Here is a 20,984-nt window from a genome sequence, read left to right as displayed (position 1 = left end):
TGTCTATACTCCATAGGCCAAATATTAGATTGGTGCATATGAAATCTCGTTTTCACAAATGAAATTCTCAACTAAACATTATTTCGTTCTAAGTCGTTTAGTTTTTAATATAATACACTGCATGGAATAACTATAAATCCACCATCAATTTTTCAATCCTCATGTATTGTGATTCAAATAAAAACGAAGGACTCTTTTTCTAGAGAATATAATCTATCCTTGTCTGGAGAAACATTATTTTTCAACACGATTCCAGACATGGCATATTTGGTTCCTTTTTATTTTAACTGCAATACATAAGAATTGGACATTTTAGGGTGGTTTTATGTTTGTGTCACGCAGTGTACTGTAAAAATGATATTAAGTTTATATTTTGTTCTGAGCCAAGCAGTGTAAAGTTCGTCACATAGGGAACCTAATGCGATGTTCACCATTTCTACATATCGAGACTTATCTTAAGTCCATTCAATAATTCGAAGGTAAGGATTGTTTCTCATTGCATTCTTACCGAACGGTTAGAAAGTTACAAGGTTTTTGTGCCTTTCATGTACTATCCTGTAAATTTGAAAAGTATAACTTAATATACTCTGGCTCTGGAAACTTTATTCCGATTGTTCGTGGCGGTTGATAACAAGGTTTCACTACTTCTGGTATAAATTTCGTAAGTATTCAAAACATGTCTTAGAGCGTATTTCGAATTTTTTAACACTGCCAATGAACACATCCTAAAAATTCTTAGAAATGCACACAGGGTGATTTAAACCTCAAATTATCTCCTAAACTATGACCTTTTAAGAAGACGTTGTAGAATCATCGTTTCAAGTATAATGCTTGTACTTTGAACTAGAACAGTTGAGATTAAAAAAAAAAATAAGTTAAAATAATAAAAAATGGATTTGAATTGAGAGTGTTTTCAAAAACGCGGTTCAGGTCAAATTTAAACTGGCGTCTTTCATCCCTCAGATATACTCGAAGTGTTAATATGGTGTAAGACAATAGATGATCGAGCAAAATTTAAAGAATGTCATTGGTCTCACAAATTCGAACCCCGAGAAAACGACACTTCATATGCACCAACCTAACGTAAATGTTTAAGGATATTTGGAACACGATATATATGATGAAACTCACGGATCATCTTTATTGTAGGTAAGTCGCATAGTAACACCCGATACGTTGTGGCTTTTTTTAGTGTATCAAGGTCAGCAAACTTTTCACGTGTGTCGTATATTACTATGTATTCAAGATTATGCATTCTGATAATAAATCCATACGATCCATGGATTTATCATCGTAGCACGACTGCGAGGTTTTAGACTCTCTAATCCCGAGATTCGTTTCAGGGACAAAATGGCGGGATTATACAAACCCCAGATCATTTAATCCAGGATTAAGATTATGGTCACGGAGTGGTGGGCCCTCGCGAATGCGTCCTCGTATTTTTCTTCGGCGAGAAGAGAAACCGTGGGTGATAAAATCCATATGGGACTGCATGAAATACTGCGCCAAGGGAGATTCTTCTGCGAGCTTTTATAAATATTTAATTTTTATTCTGCAAGGGGTAACCAAATCTATATTTTTCCAAGTAGATTGCTCAAATATTTTATTTTCAAATAAATGTAATTAATATGTCAGTCATATTACTTATGGCTATATTTCCATTAATCATTATACATATAAATTTGGCGCTTAAAAGTAGTATTAATAAATATGTACAAATATATGTGTTATTTAGTTTTACCTCTAACTTTCAGCGAATTTCGTACTCTATCAAGGTGTACATATTTACCTAAGGTAACTTCATAGGGAGAGCTTGAAATAGCCATATTGCATTTACTGCAGTGGAATTGTAGTATTTACAACCGAAATTGGTCAATTGCATTTCGTAAAGAAGCAACTGGTGCAGTTACTTAATGATGAGATTAAATAAGGTAAATGTGTATTGTAGGAAAGAAAGCACAGATCGCGAGTTTGTTCTGAAAGCAACGGGGATGAGTAAAGAATAGGGATCATGATTATCTCGATCGTTGGGTGCATATTAAGCCCCCTTTCCCCGTAACAATTGAGGTTCTACTCCATAAACCAGCAATTAAATTTCTCATCTTTTCAACACACATACATTCTTTAATTTCTTCTTCGTTATATAGGGTACTGAAAAAGGGAGTCTCTAACTTTAGGGGCTTATAGTATTCACCGAGAGGAGTAAAAAATGTCTTATCAACATAGGTCCTATAATGAATCCTTTCGGTTTCAAATTAACTTCTAACGAAACTAACTTGGACAGATATTAAATACCATCCTGTACGATATCATTTATCATTTTAACCCTCGGTGGTCGCACCTATATGTATATTTCCCCCGTTGACTTTTTTTACGTTATTTGTGGTTTTTTTGTAACATATTTATAGTCGTTAGATTTGTCACGATTCGTTTCAATGAAAACTATTTTAAAAATGCTACAGTTTCATTTAAAAAACCAAAAGTAACATCCATGCCTTCGAAACATACGCAACTTCCAAAGAATCTCCGAATAACGAAAATTATGCACCTTTAACACTTTCATTCCCAAATTATTTCAAACTTACCAAAGAAATATTTTATTGTATTTTCGTGTGTATTACATAACATATAAATGGATTACAAAAAATTTTAACATTTTGAAACCATCTAATGCCATTCTTCATTCATTGCCATAAGACAACTTTTTTATTTTTATCACAGTTATATACAATAATTCTTGTTATAATGTTATTATTCATAATATAATACAATTTTTCTTACCTTTGACCGATAAACTTTCTGGAAATATTTGAAAAAAATTTGTGTTGCAAGTTTCTGTCGTATTTGTAACAGTGCTCAACAATTGACTTCCATCAAATGAATGAGACAAAGGACCAATAATGTCTGATTTTACCGATAAGCATTCAAATGCACATTCAAATTTGAACCATACCGCCTATACAAGACTAAAAGAAACTATTATATACATACGGTATATAGTAATTTAAAATACGTATCCATATGGCAACAATGGGAACGAAAGGGTTAACTATAGTTCAACTTTTCTCTAACACAATTTTTTGTAAACCTCAAGGAAAGCTAGAAATTTCATGACGACACTTACGTGAGACACCCTGTATATGTATAATTTACACACAGCGTTAAATTGGTCAATGTCCCAAAAAAGGATACTCCCGTCAACCTAATTAAAAACCAATATCAATACCCAGTCTCCATTTCGGTTTCTTCCAAACCCCCGTGAAATCCGCACCGGAAACTCCCTGGAAGCCGCGAAAATCTCACAGCTGCTTTTCAACTGTACGTGTGTGTCTGCAAACAACAAGAATCCTCAAAAACATCGGCGGCATCCACGCGATTCCCCGCCGATGAGCGACGTAATTCCGTCGCGTCTCTTTCGCGCGGTCCAATATTTCCATCGAAGCACAGCGCTACGCAGTGCCCGACCCCAGAGCAGCACATCCAGAGAGGTAGAGGATATCTTTCGAATCGTTCGTAGAATTCCCGTCGTATCAGAACGGGATGTAAAGCTTCCTGGGGGATGAGCCGCTTAGCCTCTAAACCTTGTGTGCTCTGCCATAGTCCTCTCCCTTCCGGGGGCCTGCCACCCTTAATCCACCCCCACCCAACCGGTTCTCCGCGCCACCCTTTTGTGCGGACCATCATCCGTGTCCCCGTGGCCAAGTGTATGCTGCTGCGTACGTGTACACGTGCATGTACAGACACATACACACACACACACACATATACATACATACATACATACCTCGTCCAGCGACCGTATATATCGCCCTACACGGGGATTATCCGGGTCTATATTCGTGAGGATTATCTTTGGCCGTTGCATCGATGTATGCGCTCGCGCGCTCGCCAGGGCTTTGTATGTGTGTAGCCAAATCCTTTGGCGCCGCGGCCTGGTTCCCTTCCCCTCGATATTCTGACGCGCGCGCACAGATCTTTCTAGTGTGCACGGATCCGCGCAACTGCGGATGCAACGTGGGCTAGGTGGGCGCGTTGCGCACCTAACCTATACTTCAGTCACTCGGTTTGACCGGACTCCATGCGAGCTGGGGCTTGTTGCCGAGTGTGCTGCTGTTCGTCGGTCCTATACGAGGATACGCGTTCTCGGAGCGTGTGTGTGTGTGTGTGTGTGTATACGCGTGTACGCGCATACATACATACGTGTATAGTCGACCTAGGATTAATCCGGGATTATTGGTCGAGTGTGCGCCGGTTGCCGTCTAAATCGGAAATCCAACGCACACAACTCAGCTAATCCTAACCCCCGGACCCCTCAGCCACCCAAACGTATCCGCGCGGTCGTCCCTCCGCTATATACACCCGTGTTTCACTCTTGGCTCGCCTTGTGTATTTCGCGACATTCGGTGCATTATCTAAATTATCCTGAGGGCTAAAAGAAAGGCGGTCTCTTCGATGTGCGCTTTGTCCCGATTGGGCGGAGGGTTAACCATCTTGCGCTAAGTGTAATTTTAAGTCGTGTACAAGTTTTAATATTACTGAGCAAATCAGAATATTTTCTTCCATAGTTGGCCAATGTTACTTGAAAGAAAAAGTTTATAAAATATTCGCGAACGCAATAGTGCCCAGTGTAATCCTAAAGTGGAAACTTATTTCGGAAAAAGAGTAAAACCTTTGAAATCGAGAAGTGAAGTTCCATGTGTTCAACTGGTCAGTAGGAAATAGTATATGTATATACATGAAGAGGTTTTTGATCAATAAAAATTCATTTGAGCAGCACAGAGTTAACGACACAGTCCAATCGGGGACCGTTTTGTCACTTGGATAAGCGAGATAAATCAGCGAGTCTTGGATAATTTTAGTTAAGTATTGTGAAAGGTGATCTTGTTTAACCCTCATCCGTCCCTTGTGTCAATTTGACACAATTTCCTCCTAAGAAAAGACGTGATTCTGTCATGTGTAGGTAAATTTAGCTGAGGCTTCGTGATTTTTTATTTTAAAGAATTTGTAAATTTAACTATTTATCGCTTCATTGTATTAGTTTATACCACTGGGTCAAATTGACACCGAGGGACAAATTAATTTGGGAAAATGAGGGACGGATGAGGGTTAAAGTAGAACAAATAGATACTAGGGTGATCCATGATTATTGATACACTTCGAAGTATCGGCGATTTTCCCGCTCTCCCAGAATCTCCAAATTGATAAACTGAGATGTCGCGACATAATTAGTCTCCACTATAGGATCGATGCACCAGTACATGAACAGGTATCACTGAATGAACATTGTATGTAAAAAGGAGTAAATTGAGATGTCAAAATAAGCAAACGATTAAATATTGATTTTGTTCAGTTCCTTGTTACATTTTCAAACAATTTTCACGCCATTAGTTAAAATGTTCATTTACTTAATATTATTCATTCACTGATGAAATCTGTATTTTTTCTTCTTAATTTAATTAATTAAATTTTTCCAGTCTTTCAATTTGTAATCTATAGGTACGTTAGAAGAAGGTATATGCCTTCCTTTAAATATTTAAAAATCTAATTCTTATGTGCCAAATATTTAGGAAGATTATTATCATTTAAAATTCGACTTCAATAGTTACAAAATCTCTTAAGTGTTCATTTATTGGTGCGATTACCCTATCTGCCCTGTCGAACTAGTATTGTTTCATGCATAGTACTTGTTTTCTCTGTGTTGCAAATGCATCTTAAATAGGCAAACAAAACAGACTGATACGTGATATTTATGAATCACCCTATAGTATCAACGTATTATGAAGAATAATTTGTATATTAAATTCTTTATAACCGTATTCGTACATTATTTTTCTTCCTCTGAAGTGGCTGAACAGTTTAATACTTGTATAATGTTTTACCCTCGTGCACTGTTCAATAAATTGTTGTATTACTATTCTTTGAATTAAAGTTGGTCTAACAATAAGCTAAAATCGAAGTAAGTAAATATATTTATATGTAGCTTTATTGTTATATATTCAAACTACTGATGTCCAATTAATTTCCAAGTTTGATAAAGAATGTAATTAAAAATTAAAGTCTGAGTTTAGGTTAATTTGGCCCGAACATGATACAAATGTTAAATAACTGTTATATTACAGTTCTTTGAATAAATTTAACCCAACTGAACAAAAAATTAATGACGTTCAGTTATTAGATGTGCCAGAAATTGCTGTAGTATATGTATCATATTTCAAATTTATTTAAATTTGACCAAGAACGGAATAAATATTACATAATTTGTGTAACGACAATTCACTATTCACAATTTCTCTATACCTTCTGGATAAAAATCCTCCGCTTTGTAATAACCGATAAATTTTAATAATACAAGACGTCAACAGAAATAAAATTTTGGAGTTACGTTATATGAAACCGAATAGCGCAGAAGGATTAAATTGATATATGATATTTCTTATTTGTATAGTGGCCGGATAACGTATTGTCAATACCTCCATCCATGGATAACTCAATTTTGAACGTGATCAGACATTACGTTTAATGGATGTATTTAACGTTATTATTAATCCATACTGTAATTCTACATTGATGCGCTTAATTTCTTCCACTTACAATGATTCCCCACGGTAATTACCATTCAAACTTCGAAATCGAAAATTGCGATAGCTCTCGTACCGACAAGCTCGAACACTTCGTCCAGAAATAAGCAAGCGTTAAACGAACCGTTCTTAACGACACAGATGACATCACGAATCTACGCATACGAAGCGCGTTTACCGAGCAGCAAGTTGTTTTCTAAGTGGATCTTGAAGTTCTGTTACATTCCAAATTAGAGACAAATGATGCTTGTCGCCGCGACAATTCCCGATGATACATGACGATTCATCTTTTACATTTTAAAAACTGACGTATTTTTCAACGGATATGGAACGTTAGTATTAACGTGCAAGAGAATTTTGTAGGATATTACTTAGCGGAGGATAAATAAAGGATAATTTGAAGATAAATAAAGACTAGAACTGATAAAAAAAATGGAACTAATTGTAAGATGCAAGGCCGTATTATTACTTAGGAAGCTTCGACTGCAACCACTGCAGTGAAGGTTATTTCCTTGAAATATGTAATAAATCAGGTTTGTCACAATCCTTACTTTAATTTCGTTATCTGTATGCAAATATGCAGGTTTTTCCGAAAATAAACGGTACAGAAGTCGATACGCTTTCACTTAGTTGAGATTGCCAAATGACTTTATCCCAATTACAAATATTTATTCCACTAAATTTTTACATTCAGTTTTAAAGGTTTTCGTGTGAAATAAAACTGTACTGTACTAATTAGTTCCATAATGAAAATTGCTTTGACGAAATCTTCTTAAAATGTACATGATACAGTTAATTACTTACAGTGGAGATGTAAGTACTGCACTATAACTCTATATTCAGTTTGCTTTTGCCTCATCGTATAGTCAAGTTAAAAGTTAATCAAGTACTCAGTAGACGTTGCCGGTTATGAACGAGCAATAAGTGTCAATCCCGTTGAATGAATCCATTCTAAACTTTTATTTTTAATTGTCAGTATGCTGTACAGAAGGTAAACTAAAGTGACTATAATATTACATTAGATTATCTTAAATTTTTACAGGAAGATTAAAAAAGGTTTCTAAGACTCTAGGGGTTTATAGTACTCAATGAAAGAAGTAACAAATGTGCAATCAACTTAAATCCTAAAATCATACTTGATGGTAGAAAATGAACTCTTCTTCGCAACATATTGAATGTCAACAGAAAAATTGGTAGGGTGTACATTCATTCAAAGTTCTACGACAACAACAGGTAATATGAGAATGAATATCTGCAAATCTATGTCGATCTATGACACACAGATGTGCGTTTTGCATTGCAATGGAAAAAAGACATATACATGGAACATCTGAAAAAAATGTGAAATTAAATTTTTGTATTTTTCATTAAAAGGACAGATTTTAGGATCCATGTGTATTGATTAGACATTTTTCAATCCATTCAATGAATATTACAAGCTCCTAAACTTAAATCACCCTGTATAACATGTGCATCGTCCTCAGAATATTAAATCTAACTTTACTCTGATACAATGAAAAAAACAATACCATTAGTTGTGTAAATTCACATTCTCGTAAATTAATTCCCTACAACGAGGATTTAATAGAATTTTATTTTTTCTATTAACAATTTTATCAGGTCAGGAATAAAATAAAGCTGCTTTCAAAATCTGTTTCAGATCTATAATTCAGTGTGTTTTGTACGTAAAAATCGATGTTATAAATGCATAAAGTCTGCAGTACAGTTATATGGTTATTATACATATCACGCGAACCTAAAGGGTACATAAAATATAATAATGATGCGTGTATAATGAATTTCACCACGGAACGTCGTTAGAAACGCTTGAAAGGACCGATTCAGATTTTCTTCGTGGCAAACAAAAGTATAAAGGATCGTGCGCTTGGTCTCCACTACCGGAATAATCTGAATGGAATCAGAGAAAGGGTTAAATGTCGTAACGAGTTCAATCGTATGCTGCAAGACGGTGTAGTACATGTTCGCAGATCGCCTAGCCACATAGCCAGGGATTCGAATTTAATCCGGATTAGTTCGTAAGGGTCACAATATCCACCCCTCTTCGTGCACGCCCCTTACGTACACACAAAGGCGCAAGAGTCTCGTACAGGTAAACCCGCCGAAACACATGAACACGCACCCTATTATCCTAAGTCCCAGTTCTCATAGCCCCTACGGAGGCAACACAGAGAAAACGACTTTTTCGAAAAAAAATATTCCACATCCCCGTACCTTCCTTGTCCCCACGATATAAGGATGAAAACGTGACGTTGAATCACTAATAATTTAAAATTTTCATCCCTCGAAGCTCACTATTATTTGTGGATTTAATAAATCCGAAAATCGATCCCGTGTTCCCATGTATCTTGAACAGTTCTCACGTTGCTTCTTAGTAAAGAATTATCTTATAATTCCAATAATTTTCAATTAAGAATTAAACGTTCACGAAATCATTGTATAAATATTGTGCTGGTAGATACAATTGTCTCTTATTTTTTAAATATTGTAGACAAACTTTAAGTCTTTATTAGCCCTATAGTGTACACGTGTTCAAAAATCACATAAATGCTGCACATGCATGACGCTACTATACACCTCCTCTACACAAATGCTGATCAACTTACAATTGCAGCAATTATTGGGATCAGTACTCCCTATAAAGATCGCAGGGTACACTAGATATACGAGCTGTAGTTAAAGGAATGTATATTTTATAACATAAAACATAATAGCATAGACTTCGCAGGCCTAACGTGTGCTATATAGGGTTAAGATTCAGTGTTAATTAGAGGAATGAAATAGGAAAATTATTTTCGAACGTTATGCAAACAAAGGAGAAATTGTAAGGTTTATAAATATTCAGTTCTAGTATGTACATGTCTTCAAGTTTAATAATCATTTTTAAATCTTTACCTCTTAAATGTTTTCTATAAAATTCCTTCCGATTTACCATCAATCGATCGATCGATCGATCACCGTGAAAGTCACTATTCGGTAGACTGCACACCGGTCGGGCAAACGCAAACAGTTTTTTCCGACGATTCGAAGGATTTAAAAAAAAAACTGAAGCTGACAAGAACGGGGTGAGATAAGAGCGACGGAAAACTGGAAAAGGGAGTCACGAGCTCAAGGACGAGGATTAGTCCTGGCGCTCGAAGATTTAAGAAGGATCCTCGAAATTCGTAGATTTAGGAAGTGCGTGCTTCTGCCTCCTCTTCCTATTCCTTCTTTCCTCCGTCATTCGAAATTCGAGAGGCAAATATGTACTTTCCCTCTGTGCATTTCAACGTTCATATTCCCGAGTCACGATCACGAAAATTCCAATGGGATATATTATAGTTTTCATGAAGAATCGGAATTATTCGGGAAAATTTAAATTCTACCAAGATTGTGGGAATATATCCGTGTTTTTTTCAGTTGTTTACAATAGTACACACGAGCTGACAAATAATGGGATCAGTGGTATACACATACATATGTAGATAGATTTTGTAATATACTCTTAACTTGTTCAGTCACTCTTCACCAAGATTAAAGAATTCGTTTCTTCGCATTGTCAATAATTAATATTACTGTATCGTTTATTTTCATTTTTATGTACGTCCTTTTCACATTATCACAACTTTGTACTACCTAAAGGGTGTCTATACCGTTAATAAATAAAATAAATCAATAAAAATATTATAATCTACTAGGATCAATTATATGTAATATTGATAGTGACATTTATACTGCAAGTATTTAACCTTATACTTAAAATTCTAAGTCAATTAATTTTTTTAACGACATACAATTCAAAATTCTACTTTGTTATTAAAATAACAGTAAATAATTTATATGTTAACAGGAAAAGAGAATAATGTATAATTTAGAGTAAGCATTTGCAGATGCTTTGTTCTCTGGATTTCAAGTCAATTAATGAGTAATGATATTGAAAAAACAAGAGAGAAATTAACGTTATAATAAAATTCGTAGGAGTAATTTATGACAGCATTTTTATTAATAAATATCTAGGTTTACTTTCCCTTTTTTAGGCAATACTAGAGAAAATATTAGGTTGTCAGTGAAAATATTTGTATTTAAAAGTACTGTTCTGTTCAAACCAAACAACCGTATAGTCCGGGAGTCAGTGAACTTTTTTCTTACGTCATTTGATTGCAGCTGAAAATTTGTAAGGCTTTAGTTAACTAAGTCAGAAATGAGAAAATCGTAGTGTGACAGCTTGGACACGCCGGCGCTGGCGCTGTGTTTGACGACATTATGGTGTCAAAGTTGTAAAAAGATTACAATACCGTTACGTCATTTGATTATGGCTGAAACTTGTTTTGGTAATAGTTCAAGTACTAAACGAAATGCTAACGGTAACAGTTAAATACTACGAAAATATCCACGATGAAATTTTTCATGTGAAGTCATGTAAAGTAACAAAGCACAAAATAATAAACATGAATTAAATACTCAAAATGAACAATTTTATAAAGTAATAATACAATAGTAATATTACCAGAATACGTTTCAACCGTAATCAAATGACGTAAGGGTATTGTAATTTTTTTACAATTTTGACACTATAATTTCGCCAAACGCAGCGTGTCCAAACTGCCAGACTACGATTTTCTCATTTCTGACTAAGTTAACTAATGCCTCACAAATTTTCAGCTATAATCAAATGACGTAAGAAAAAAGGTTCGCTGGCTCCCGGACTACTAGTAGCATTTATGGTTGGCCAACGGTGGCCAACAGTTGGGAGTTAGTTGGGATATGGTTAGTGTTTTTGCGAACAAATTCCCAAAATAGGGCCTATGACGAAAAAGTTATGACAATTTGCCAACGAATGTCCAATGTTGGGCCTACAACTATTATAGTTGGTTAATTGGCAAGAAATTTACAATGATAATACAACATTGACCCACCCAAAGTTTGCCAACACTTAAATATAGTCTTGGAGACATCAGAAACGTTGCTACAACCAAAAACTTGTTATTATATTTTAAATTGATTTTTTTGTTTACTTGTTTATGAAGATACTCACAATTTGTTACTTTTGCAAGGGTCATCAACGACTCACATTATTCACGAAAGGTTAAAAGTATTAAACTTTTCCCACAGTCTTAATAAATATTCTAACCAACAATTGAGAGGAAGATTAATATGTGGAAGTTAAGTATTCATCACGACCACGTTAATTATTTGTATTTTTAAACAAATACATATACAAAAATAAATAAATAAATTAATTAAATAATTAATAATAAATATTCCATGACCCGAAATGAAATTATTTTTTGACGATTTTTTCCATTCTGTGAGTAACAGCGCACGAGGTTTTTTAAATGACATCTTTTACTTTTTCTTTGATACTTCGACATCGCTCTTTAACGCTAGTTCCGGCTTTAATCAAATACATAGAAAAAAAAATTATGTTACAGTTGAGAAACGAGATCGATATACGTATATAGTCTCTGGAAGTTGCACGCGCACGGACTCCGGGTTTTCATTCGCCCCGGCAAACGGACGCGTGCAAATTGTTTCCACCGCATTATCGAGGATCAAGGAAATTCCGCCGATAGTCTATCTCGTTTACGAGCTTTAACGACCCCTCCGTGCGACCTCCATCGTCTGCACTCTACACACACACGAGCTCTTCGTCATCCTCGACGGAAACTTGCGTTACGAGGCATCGTGTCCACGGCCTTTCGCCCGCGCATTACGATTGTTAACGGTTCCCCGTGTACGTCAAACAGTGTTACAAGATTACCTTTCGTTCGCCCTTAAAGACACGCAGTTAATTGAACGATTATTGGAGACCGTTAGTGTTAAGAGCGAGATAGCGGTGTTACGATCTACTTAGCAAGATTCACTATCATGGACGTTTCCCTTGTCCATGAATTGTGATACAAACATGAGATTGTTCTTATAATTCACACTGTTATGGTGGACATTTTAAATTAACAACATAAAAAATAACGAAAATGTAACAGTGTGTGAACTGTAAATCACCACAATTATATTGGGTCATTAACCCGTTCATTCCCAAATTATTTAAATGTTACCAATGAAAAATTTTATTGCATCTTTGTGTATATTAGATGACATATAAATGATTTAGAAGAACATTTTAACATTTTTAAACCGTTCAATGCCATTTTTCATTCAATGCCATATGGCAACTTCTTTACTTTCATCACAATTATATATAATAATTCCTGTTATAATGTTATTATTCACAATATAACACGATTATTCTTACCTTTGATCGATAAACCCTCTGGAAATATTTGAAAGAAAACTTCCATCAAATGAATGAGACAAAGGACCAATATTGTCTTATTTTACCGATAAGTTTTCAAATACACATTCAAATTTGTGCCACACCATCTATACAAGTCTAGAAGAAACTACTATATACTCACAGCTATGAACAAATACATGATACTAATATTTGATTTCGTAATTTAGAATACGTAGTCATATGGCGACAGTGTAAACGAAAAGGTTAAGTATGAAATTTGACAAATAGCAAAACGCAAAGTTTCGCATTTATTATCTTTCGTTTCGCGCCAAATTTCAGTGTCAGGTTAGGTTAATCGGAACAATACATCTTCGTTCTTCGTAAGTCATATTTGTTTGTTAAAATATCTTTATTATTCTTTTTGGTGGATCCATTTTTGTAGAACTATGGAAAAATTGAGAATTGTTGTGGTTTATGAGTATGAGTTCAACCATGGAACTCCAGTGTCGAAGACAGCCCGTAATGTCAACGCTGTGTTAGGTGAAAAAACCATAGTAAGGAATGGGTTCAAAAAATTGAATAATGGGAATTTCGGCTTCACCAATGAGTCGCGTAGAAAACCAGAGACGAAGGTGAATAATGATCACCTGAGAACTGTAGTAGAGTCCGATTCATCTCAAGGTACATGTGAATTTGCATCGATATTGTGTCTCCATATCCATTATATTGGATCATTTGGCACAAATCGGTAAAGTAAAGACGTTATGTTCTACTTGTCAAGTTTTATACTTAATGACCCAATAATAGTTATTCAGTAATGTACCATGAAGTAGTATCTCATATGGTGCCAATAAACACGTTCGCTACCAGGCGCCATGTATATGTATTTGTGACGTTTTAATTTCTAAATCCGTGTATGGACTTATTCGAAAATAGAAGAATGTGCTTTTCAATAATCAGCAGTATTTTATCTCATTCATTATCTGTGTTTTATGTCTTTTTAACACCTATTCAATCAGGTAAGAACATTCCACTGAATAGAATAATGCAAACCTAGTATGAACTGTGACGATGGTTTTCGAAACAATGTGGAGGGTGCAAACATAAGTAACGGATTACGATCATATTCATAAAATGCTTAACGCGAACTTTGGCAGCTGAGTTATATTTGAGCGTATTATTCAATAATTCAAAAATTTATGTATTGAACAAATTGAAAAAAAAGCAACTTAGTGTGTAATAAGTTAGATTCATCTAGAAATTAAATATTAAATCTATATGTGGTATTTTATCAAACCTAAGAATTTTTCGATTTAAAAATTATTATTCCATTTCTTTATGCTCCTGTAATTATCTTCTTAATGTTTTCAACAAGCAGAATTCATTTAAACAAAATTGTGAAATGATAATTGTGTTAAATAGTGTTAAAATATAGAATTTAAATTGTACAATTTTTATTGAAATTAAGCTTATGTTAAATGAACCCAAATAATGTAATTATAATTTTGCATTTACTTTACATTATAAGAATATTCTATTAAACTTATAATATTGCTTTCATGAACTCAACCAGTGTAATTACTCAAATCATAATCCCAAAACAATTCACCAACTTCAAAATCAACTTCAATACAACTAATTCATATCTCTTAAGAGATCATTTCGATTGCACTATTTTATTATGTATAATTCCTACCCCAGTTTATGGCAAAAAAGTGTTATAGTTCTTTTCACACGGTCTGTACCCTAAGGACAACGTAATTCTCGTCAAAAATTTACTGCCGAGGAAACAACACGTGAACGATTCGAGATTTCAAATAATGGGGTGTATATTACAGCCGTTGGAAAATGTAGGTAAAACAAGAAAGAAACGGAAGAGAAAAGGGGCTCCTTCAACGAAGGGAAGAGGTTCAAATGACCGACTTATTTAAACGAAGTGCATTGATGCGTGGGCCTTTGTGGACAAGGAAACAAGTTGCCCGTTCATGTCGTATGAAAAGAGCATTGAAATTTCGACAAATAAAATTAACCAATAAAGAATTTTTAGCTAATTTTGAAAACATATTTATAAGGACACATAAAGTTCTTTTTTACATTATTGAGAGAGAAAATTATTTATTGTACGTAAGAGAAAAGTACAATAATAGAAAGTGTAAACATACTTTAATAATATAATTTTAAAACTAAATTAAATTATTAATTGTATTATACAGAAATCTCAGGTTACTTAACTTTCCTGCGATTACGTCAGTATGTACCATGTGATTGCTATTTACTTTAAGCTCAAAATAAAATAATAAATAAATTATAAAAGAACTTTGTGTAGATTCAAATAAACAACATATTTTACCTCATACTTTATGTCGTTTTTGTATTCTTTTGATCACAATACATTAATAGTAATTTTTGCAAGAAATATTTATTTCATTTAAATGGAAATTATTTTTCAGTTTCTGACTTGTACACAATTATGGACATGGAAATATTTCCTGTTTTTAGAGTATTACATCGTTTCACGAGTAGCGATTTTTACTTGTACGACAATATTACTCAATAAATTCGAAACAATGATAATGTAATATAAGCATAACCTTGCACTCATAAAAGTTAATTAAAAACTACTTAATTCAGTTAAAAGATGGATTCATGCATTTATCAGATTCTTCCTAAACTATTTCAATACCTTTAACATTAGAGCAACACCATAATTTTCATCAGAGATTTAAATGCCACTCAATGTCTGAAAATGTCATTTCTACCTTAGCATCGAATATTTCTCAAAGAACATGGCGTAACGATTCCCTCGGTTTCCATTTGTCCCAACAATTGAGAGGCTCAAGAAACATAACTCATGTCATATTTATTTTTTTTTCAGGAGAGTAGAAAAATATTTTGACGTCTTTAATTTTTATTTAAATCGATTTCTATTTTGTGTTTTAAATATTCAGAATAACTTAGGCCATAGTAGCGAACAAAAAAGTTGCCACTTTCCTGATTCTTTATATTCCTATTATTTTTTAACATCAACTAAAAAGTTTGATGTACTGGGTTTTAATACAGCTTGTAATTTCCTATCGGAATGTAAACACGCACTAAAGTTTTAACTTCATGTTAAAAGAAAATAAAAACAAAACAAATTAAAAAAGTGGTAACTTTTGTGTCCGCTACTGTAGATCGTTTTTAATATTGTGAATCTTGCTGGAGACCACTAAAATCTGTTGTTATCACAAACATAGAAATATTCGACAAAGATCGTTTGTGTTACGAGTCTCTCAATTTAATATTCATGAAAATACAGTGAAAATAAAAAAACAATAAAGTATAAAACTCACCGGTGCTGGAGGTAGACTTGCTGAGATCAAATCCTTCCTGTTTGGGGCTGGTGTTAGCTTCTTGCTTCGGATGTTGATTATGCACAGAAAACGGTGTATGGGGTGCGCTCAGTGGCGTCTGCGACTGATGAGGATGAACCGGCGGTGGTTGTGCAGCGTTCTGCGACTGGGACTGTTGGGACTGGTGAGACTGAGGGCTCCTGGGTAATGAAGACACGCTGCTCGGCCTCGAAGGTGGAGAGGCCTTGTGTGTCAATGCCAAAGCTTGGCTCTGCAATCATTAGTTTCACATTTATGATCGGTACTTTGGTCAATTTTCAAGAATTAACATGATTAGACATAAGGTAAGGTTGCCAAATTTGGACCGTCATCTAAATTGGACCACTACTGTAATATTATCGTCAACATATAGGGAATATACGCCGTACGATAGATAATATGTGTTGCTTATGTACTAGGTTAGTTAATGCACTTACCACTATTATACACATATTGTCTATCACACGGCGTAAATGCGACAACCTTCTCCTATTAGTATTAATAAAAAAACTGAAGTCAAAGAAGAGTTTACGAGGTCTGTCAGAAAAATAACAGGACTGATAGCGTAAAAATTTGGATTGTCATGTTATTTACGAATCAACATTATTCCCTTCAAGATAATTACTTTTGGGATGCCAGAACCCACTGGTGACGTTTTCGCTCTTTGAAACAATGCTGGCAGTCTTCAATAGGAACTGTTTTCAATTGGTCTACCACAATCTATTGGATGTTGTCCATAGTTCCAAGCTAACAACCCTTGAGATGGGTTTCCAGTTTTGGAAATAGTAAGAAGTCACATAGAGTCAAATCAGGAGAAATACCCTTATTGGCAAAAAAACGCGTTTATAGAGAATGCAGTGGGACAGTCAACGTTGTCATGAAGCAACATCCAAGGAAACTCTATGTGAACAAATTTTTAATCGAAAAGGCTCTTCCCGTGGCATCGAGGCCTCCTTATTCCCCTTATCTGAGTCTGTGTGACTGTTTTCTTTTCCCAAACATAAAGAACAAACTTCGGGGTCATCATCTTGGAACTGTGGACAACATCCAATAAATTGTGGCAGACCAATTGACAGCAGTTCCAATTGAAGACATCCAGCACTATTTCAAGAAATGGGAACAACGTCCCAGCGTTTTGTGGCTTCCGAACTATCTTGAAGGGAGTAATGTTGATTTGTAGATAACTTGACAATACAAATTTCTACGCCATCAGTCCCGTTACTTTTCTGAGAGACCTCGTATTTTACAAAGATCTAGATCGCAAAAAATGTAGTTTGTCTATTAAGAGATTTCCTAACTTTAAAATGAAATGAAAACTGCATTGATCGGAGTTAAATATTCCGTTTCATTATGTTTCATATAGGGAATGTGTCAAATTCGCAGTGTAAATATGACAGTGCTTATCATAGCGACCACTCAGAGAAGTTGATAACTCCACCATTTGTTATTTACGATCAAATACAAAGAGAGGTATGATTGTACAGGATGCTTCGGATTGTTCGGCTAAGTTTTATCTCATTGTCAGAATAGGAAACAAATAGAAAAAAATGTAGTTTTATGAGCTATACAGTCCTCTACATAGTTATATAATTATGTAACTGGTAATTATCGAAAGAAAATAATTCAGTGAAATAGCATGTTTTCAGTTTCATAAGAAGAAAACAGTATCATATCAATATAAATAAACGTTCAAGGTAATTTACTTGTAATAATTTTGAAAAGTTATTTTATATGAATATTTAGGTGCATTTAAAATTTACAACAATATCTTTACTTTCATGACATTGTATTAATGTTACATATTAAAGCTTTATTACGGCAATATATTTTATCCGGAATAAAAAATACTGACATGGAAATACAATCCGTAAAATACAAGCCAGTCTGAAAATTTTTAACCGGTCTTCATACTTTGCACAGCGGTACGTACAATGGGAATAATTTTCACATGCGGTAATCTTCGCGGATATAGTAGAAATCCAGGATTGTTCTTAATCTGCACGGAAAATCCTTGACATACTTTGCTTTTGGTAGCAAGGTGTATGCGTTTTTGTTACAAACCTTTACTTTGTCCAATTATACATATAGCCTCTCATTGATGCGAGTTAATTTCTTTTGCACTGTGTACTATTTGAAGTTAGAACGACGTCAAATTTCTTTTAACTCGTGTTGATGATTTTTACATCAGAATAATCTGGTGATATGTTTTAATTTAAACACTTTCTTTGGTCACTCCTTTTTAATATAATGAAACTTTTTCACTCTTAAAACTATATATTCAGCTGTTTCACTCTTAAAACTACTAAATAACTTACAAATCCCTTTTATAAAATCACTAAGTAGTATTTCTCAGAGTAAGTTTTCTATTTTTCACAGTAAACATAGTGAATAATTAAGCAGACAAGTTTAAGTCCTCGGAAAAAGGATGTCATCAAACGCCAAGTGGATCATTTTGATCTCCATCTTTAAAGTCACATAACTGTTTAACGAATAGGAACAGAATGAGCTTCCGTTTCAATGCATCAAATGGTAAAGTTGCAATATACCTTAACGAGTCATACATTTTCAAGAAGTATCATTAAACAGCAGATTTCTATACACGATGACATTTTGTAAAATAATTCTTAAAGACACGAACAAAAGTAGGAATTTCTTTCTTCTCTTAAGTATCTTATTTGGTTCAGAATAAAATAGAAAATTCGTTGCATCTGATGAAAGTTTTGTTTTTCAATGTATTTCACAAAACCCAAGAGGTTATAAATGCATGAAATCCACAGTCTAATTATCATATTAGTGAGAAAAGTTTTAATAGTACCTACCGAATATCAACACAGATTTTCCAATCGAACCAAGAGATACTAACTGTTTCGACTATACATATTCCATGTACAGGGTCTATCATTAAATGTTGTTCTTTTTAAATTTCTTATCAGTAAACGTTGGAAATTTCAGCGATAGTGCGTATACAGTGGAAAAACGTATTTAAATAGTGCAATTTTATTACGAAAATTTTCGTTCAATGGAAAATTCTTTTCCTAAATTTCGTGATTTTTATCCTCCACACAATCGGTCGAGTGAACATTTAATTCGCATTGTAGTGAAAAGATTTGATACAACTATTTCTGTAATAATCACTCCGACGCAAAGACACCTTCGTCCAGGTCGTCTTCAGAAAACATCGCGTTAGTTCGTGATAATGTAGCAATAGATCAGACAACCTCAATTTCAGGACAGTCTCAGCAAATAAGCCTTTAGTGGCCACCAGTTAGCGAATTATAAGAAAGGACTTTCCTTTAAAAGCATATATTATAGAAATGAAGCTTATACAATAATTAGATTGCACAGACATTTTTCCGATTATATAATTTCAAGGAATGGTGATGTTAATTGACCATCGAGATAATGCGATCTGATATTGTACTTCTTACTTTGGTGCTACGTAAAACGGAAAGTCTACGCAAAAAATCCGAAAACAATTGAAAACATTCAGTTGCAATTATCCGAGAATGTTATAGAAAATTGGTATAGAAAATTGTTATAGAAAGTTGTTGTAAAAGAGTGTTACAGAAAGTTTTTATAGAAAATTTTGATAAAAGAACCGGATCGCCTATAGAAAAACTCGTGATGGACATGTACCAGATATCCTTCTCTGCATATACGTATAATTACCATATATTTAACTTTATAAGAAATAAACCAAAAATGTCCGAATAAATTCGGTGTTATCCATAAAGATAAAAAAGCCTTAATGAAGGACCCTCTATAAAATCGTGTAAACATTGCAGAAACTCCGAATCAATTGGGCTGTGTTTAATAATAGACGTAAGAGGAACGACATGATGATTCCATCATTAATTCCGATGAGGCGACCGTCTGAGTTTCGGTCGTATCGAATGAGCCGGATGATCTAAGCGTTGTCGTCGATGAAATCTGAACACGTGCTCAATTCCGACAGCCGCGGCCTGCTAAGGCATAAGCGCGGACTTAGATTTATGTATGAGTGAACTGAACTTAACACTAACGGCTAAGCCGTTCACGGTGTTAACGAGGGTCAAGTGGGCCCAGAATGCGACAATCCTACACTATAAGACCGAAGTGCGAAATGCACCGCGCGGCGCGGCGGCCGGCCGTTTTCGCCGTCTGAAAACTGGATCGTCGATGACGCTTCCGTGAAACTCGACGATCAAACTAACGGGAAATCGTTTACCCCCCTCGAGTTGCGAACGATCCTCGTGTCTGTCGTCGTGGCTTATTTTATTTCAAGTTGCTATTGAATATTCCTGTACTTCGAAATAGATATTGTATAAAAATTCATTGAGAAAGTGTAGCTATCGACCCATTAACAGCTGTTGTTACATAAACGCAATATTAAATTTTTATTTTTCTTTTTAAGTAGGGTGAAGGCAACATTTTTCTTCATATCTGTCATAATTGTGTCCCCAACTTTTTTCAAAGATGTACCAAATTTTGTTTGCCAATAAAGAATTATCAATTGTTTTATATTTACGAAGTTTTCAAGTGAGAATGAAATCCCTCAAGAAATGAGAAGAAACAATATTGGACATATATCATTGTGGACATCGAGGAAAATTCAGAACGTGATGTAGACAATGCAAAAGTGAAACAATTTATACATATATGTGACAAATGGAATGTATGTATATTCAGAATGTTCCAGGGTCTATCATAATGAATAATTACTTAATTTTGTGTAATATTTCAAACCGTTGACATTTTGTTATTAGGTTCCTACATTTCTAATTTACTAAAATTTAATTTAAATGTCTTAATTCTGTATTTCAA

The 20,984-nt window shown here is 34.4% G+C and overlaps 1 protein-coding gene across 1 annotated transcript in view; it reads right to left on the bottom strand.

Moving 5' to 3' along the window:
- The window catches only part of LOC107193549, a 108,778-nt gene that overhangs the window by 69,640 nt on the left and 18,154 nt on the right, over positions 1-20,984 (bottom strand). The window contains exon 2 of the mRNA XM_015583018.1: positions 16,143-16,413. Coding sequence (XP_015438504.1) covers positions 16,143-16,413 — 271 coding nt within the window. The remainder of the gene's footprint in view (positions 1-16,142; positions 16,414-20,984) is intronic.

Source organism: Dufourea novaeangliae, unplaced genomic scaffold (assembly GCF_001272555.1).
Source record: "Dufourea novaeangliae isolate 0120121106 unplaced genomic scaffold, ASM127255v1 scaffold6, whole genome shotgun sequence".
Taxonomy (NCBI): domain Eukaryota; kingdom Metazoa; phylum Arthropoda; class Insecta; order Hymenoptera; family Halictidae; genus Dufourea; species Dufourea novaeangliae.
Note: the sequence above shows the minus strand (reverse complement) of the source record. Positions and strands in the feature narration are given on the sequence as shown.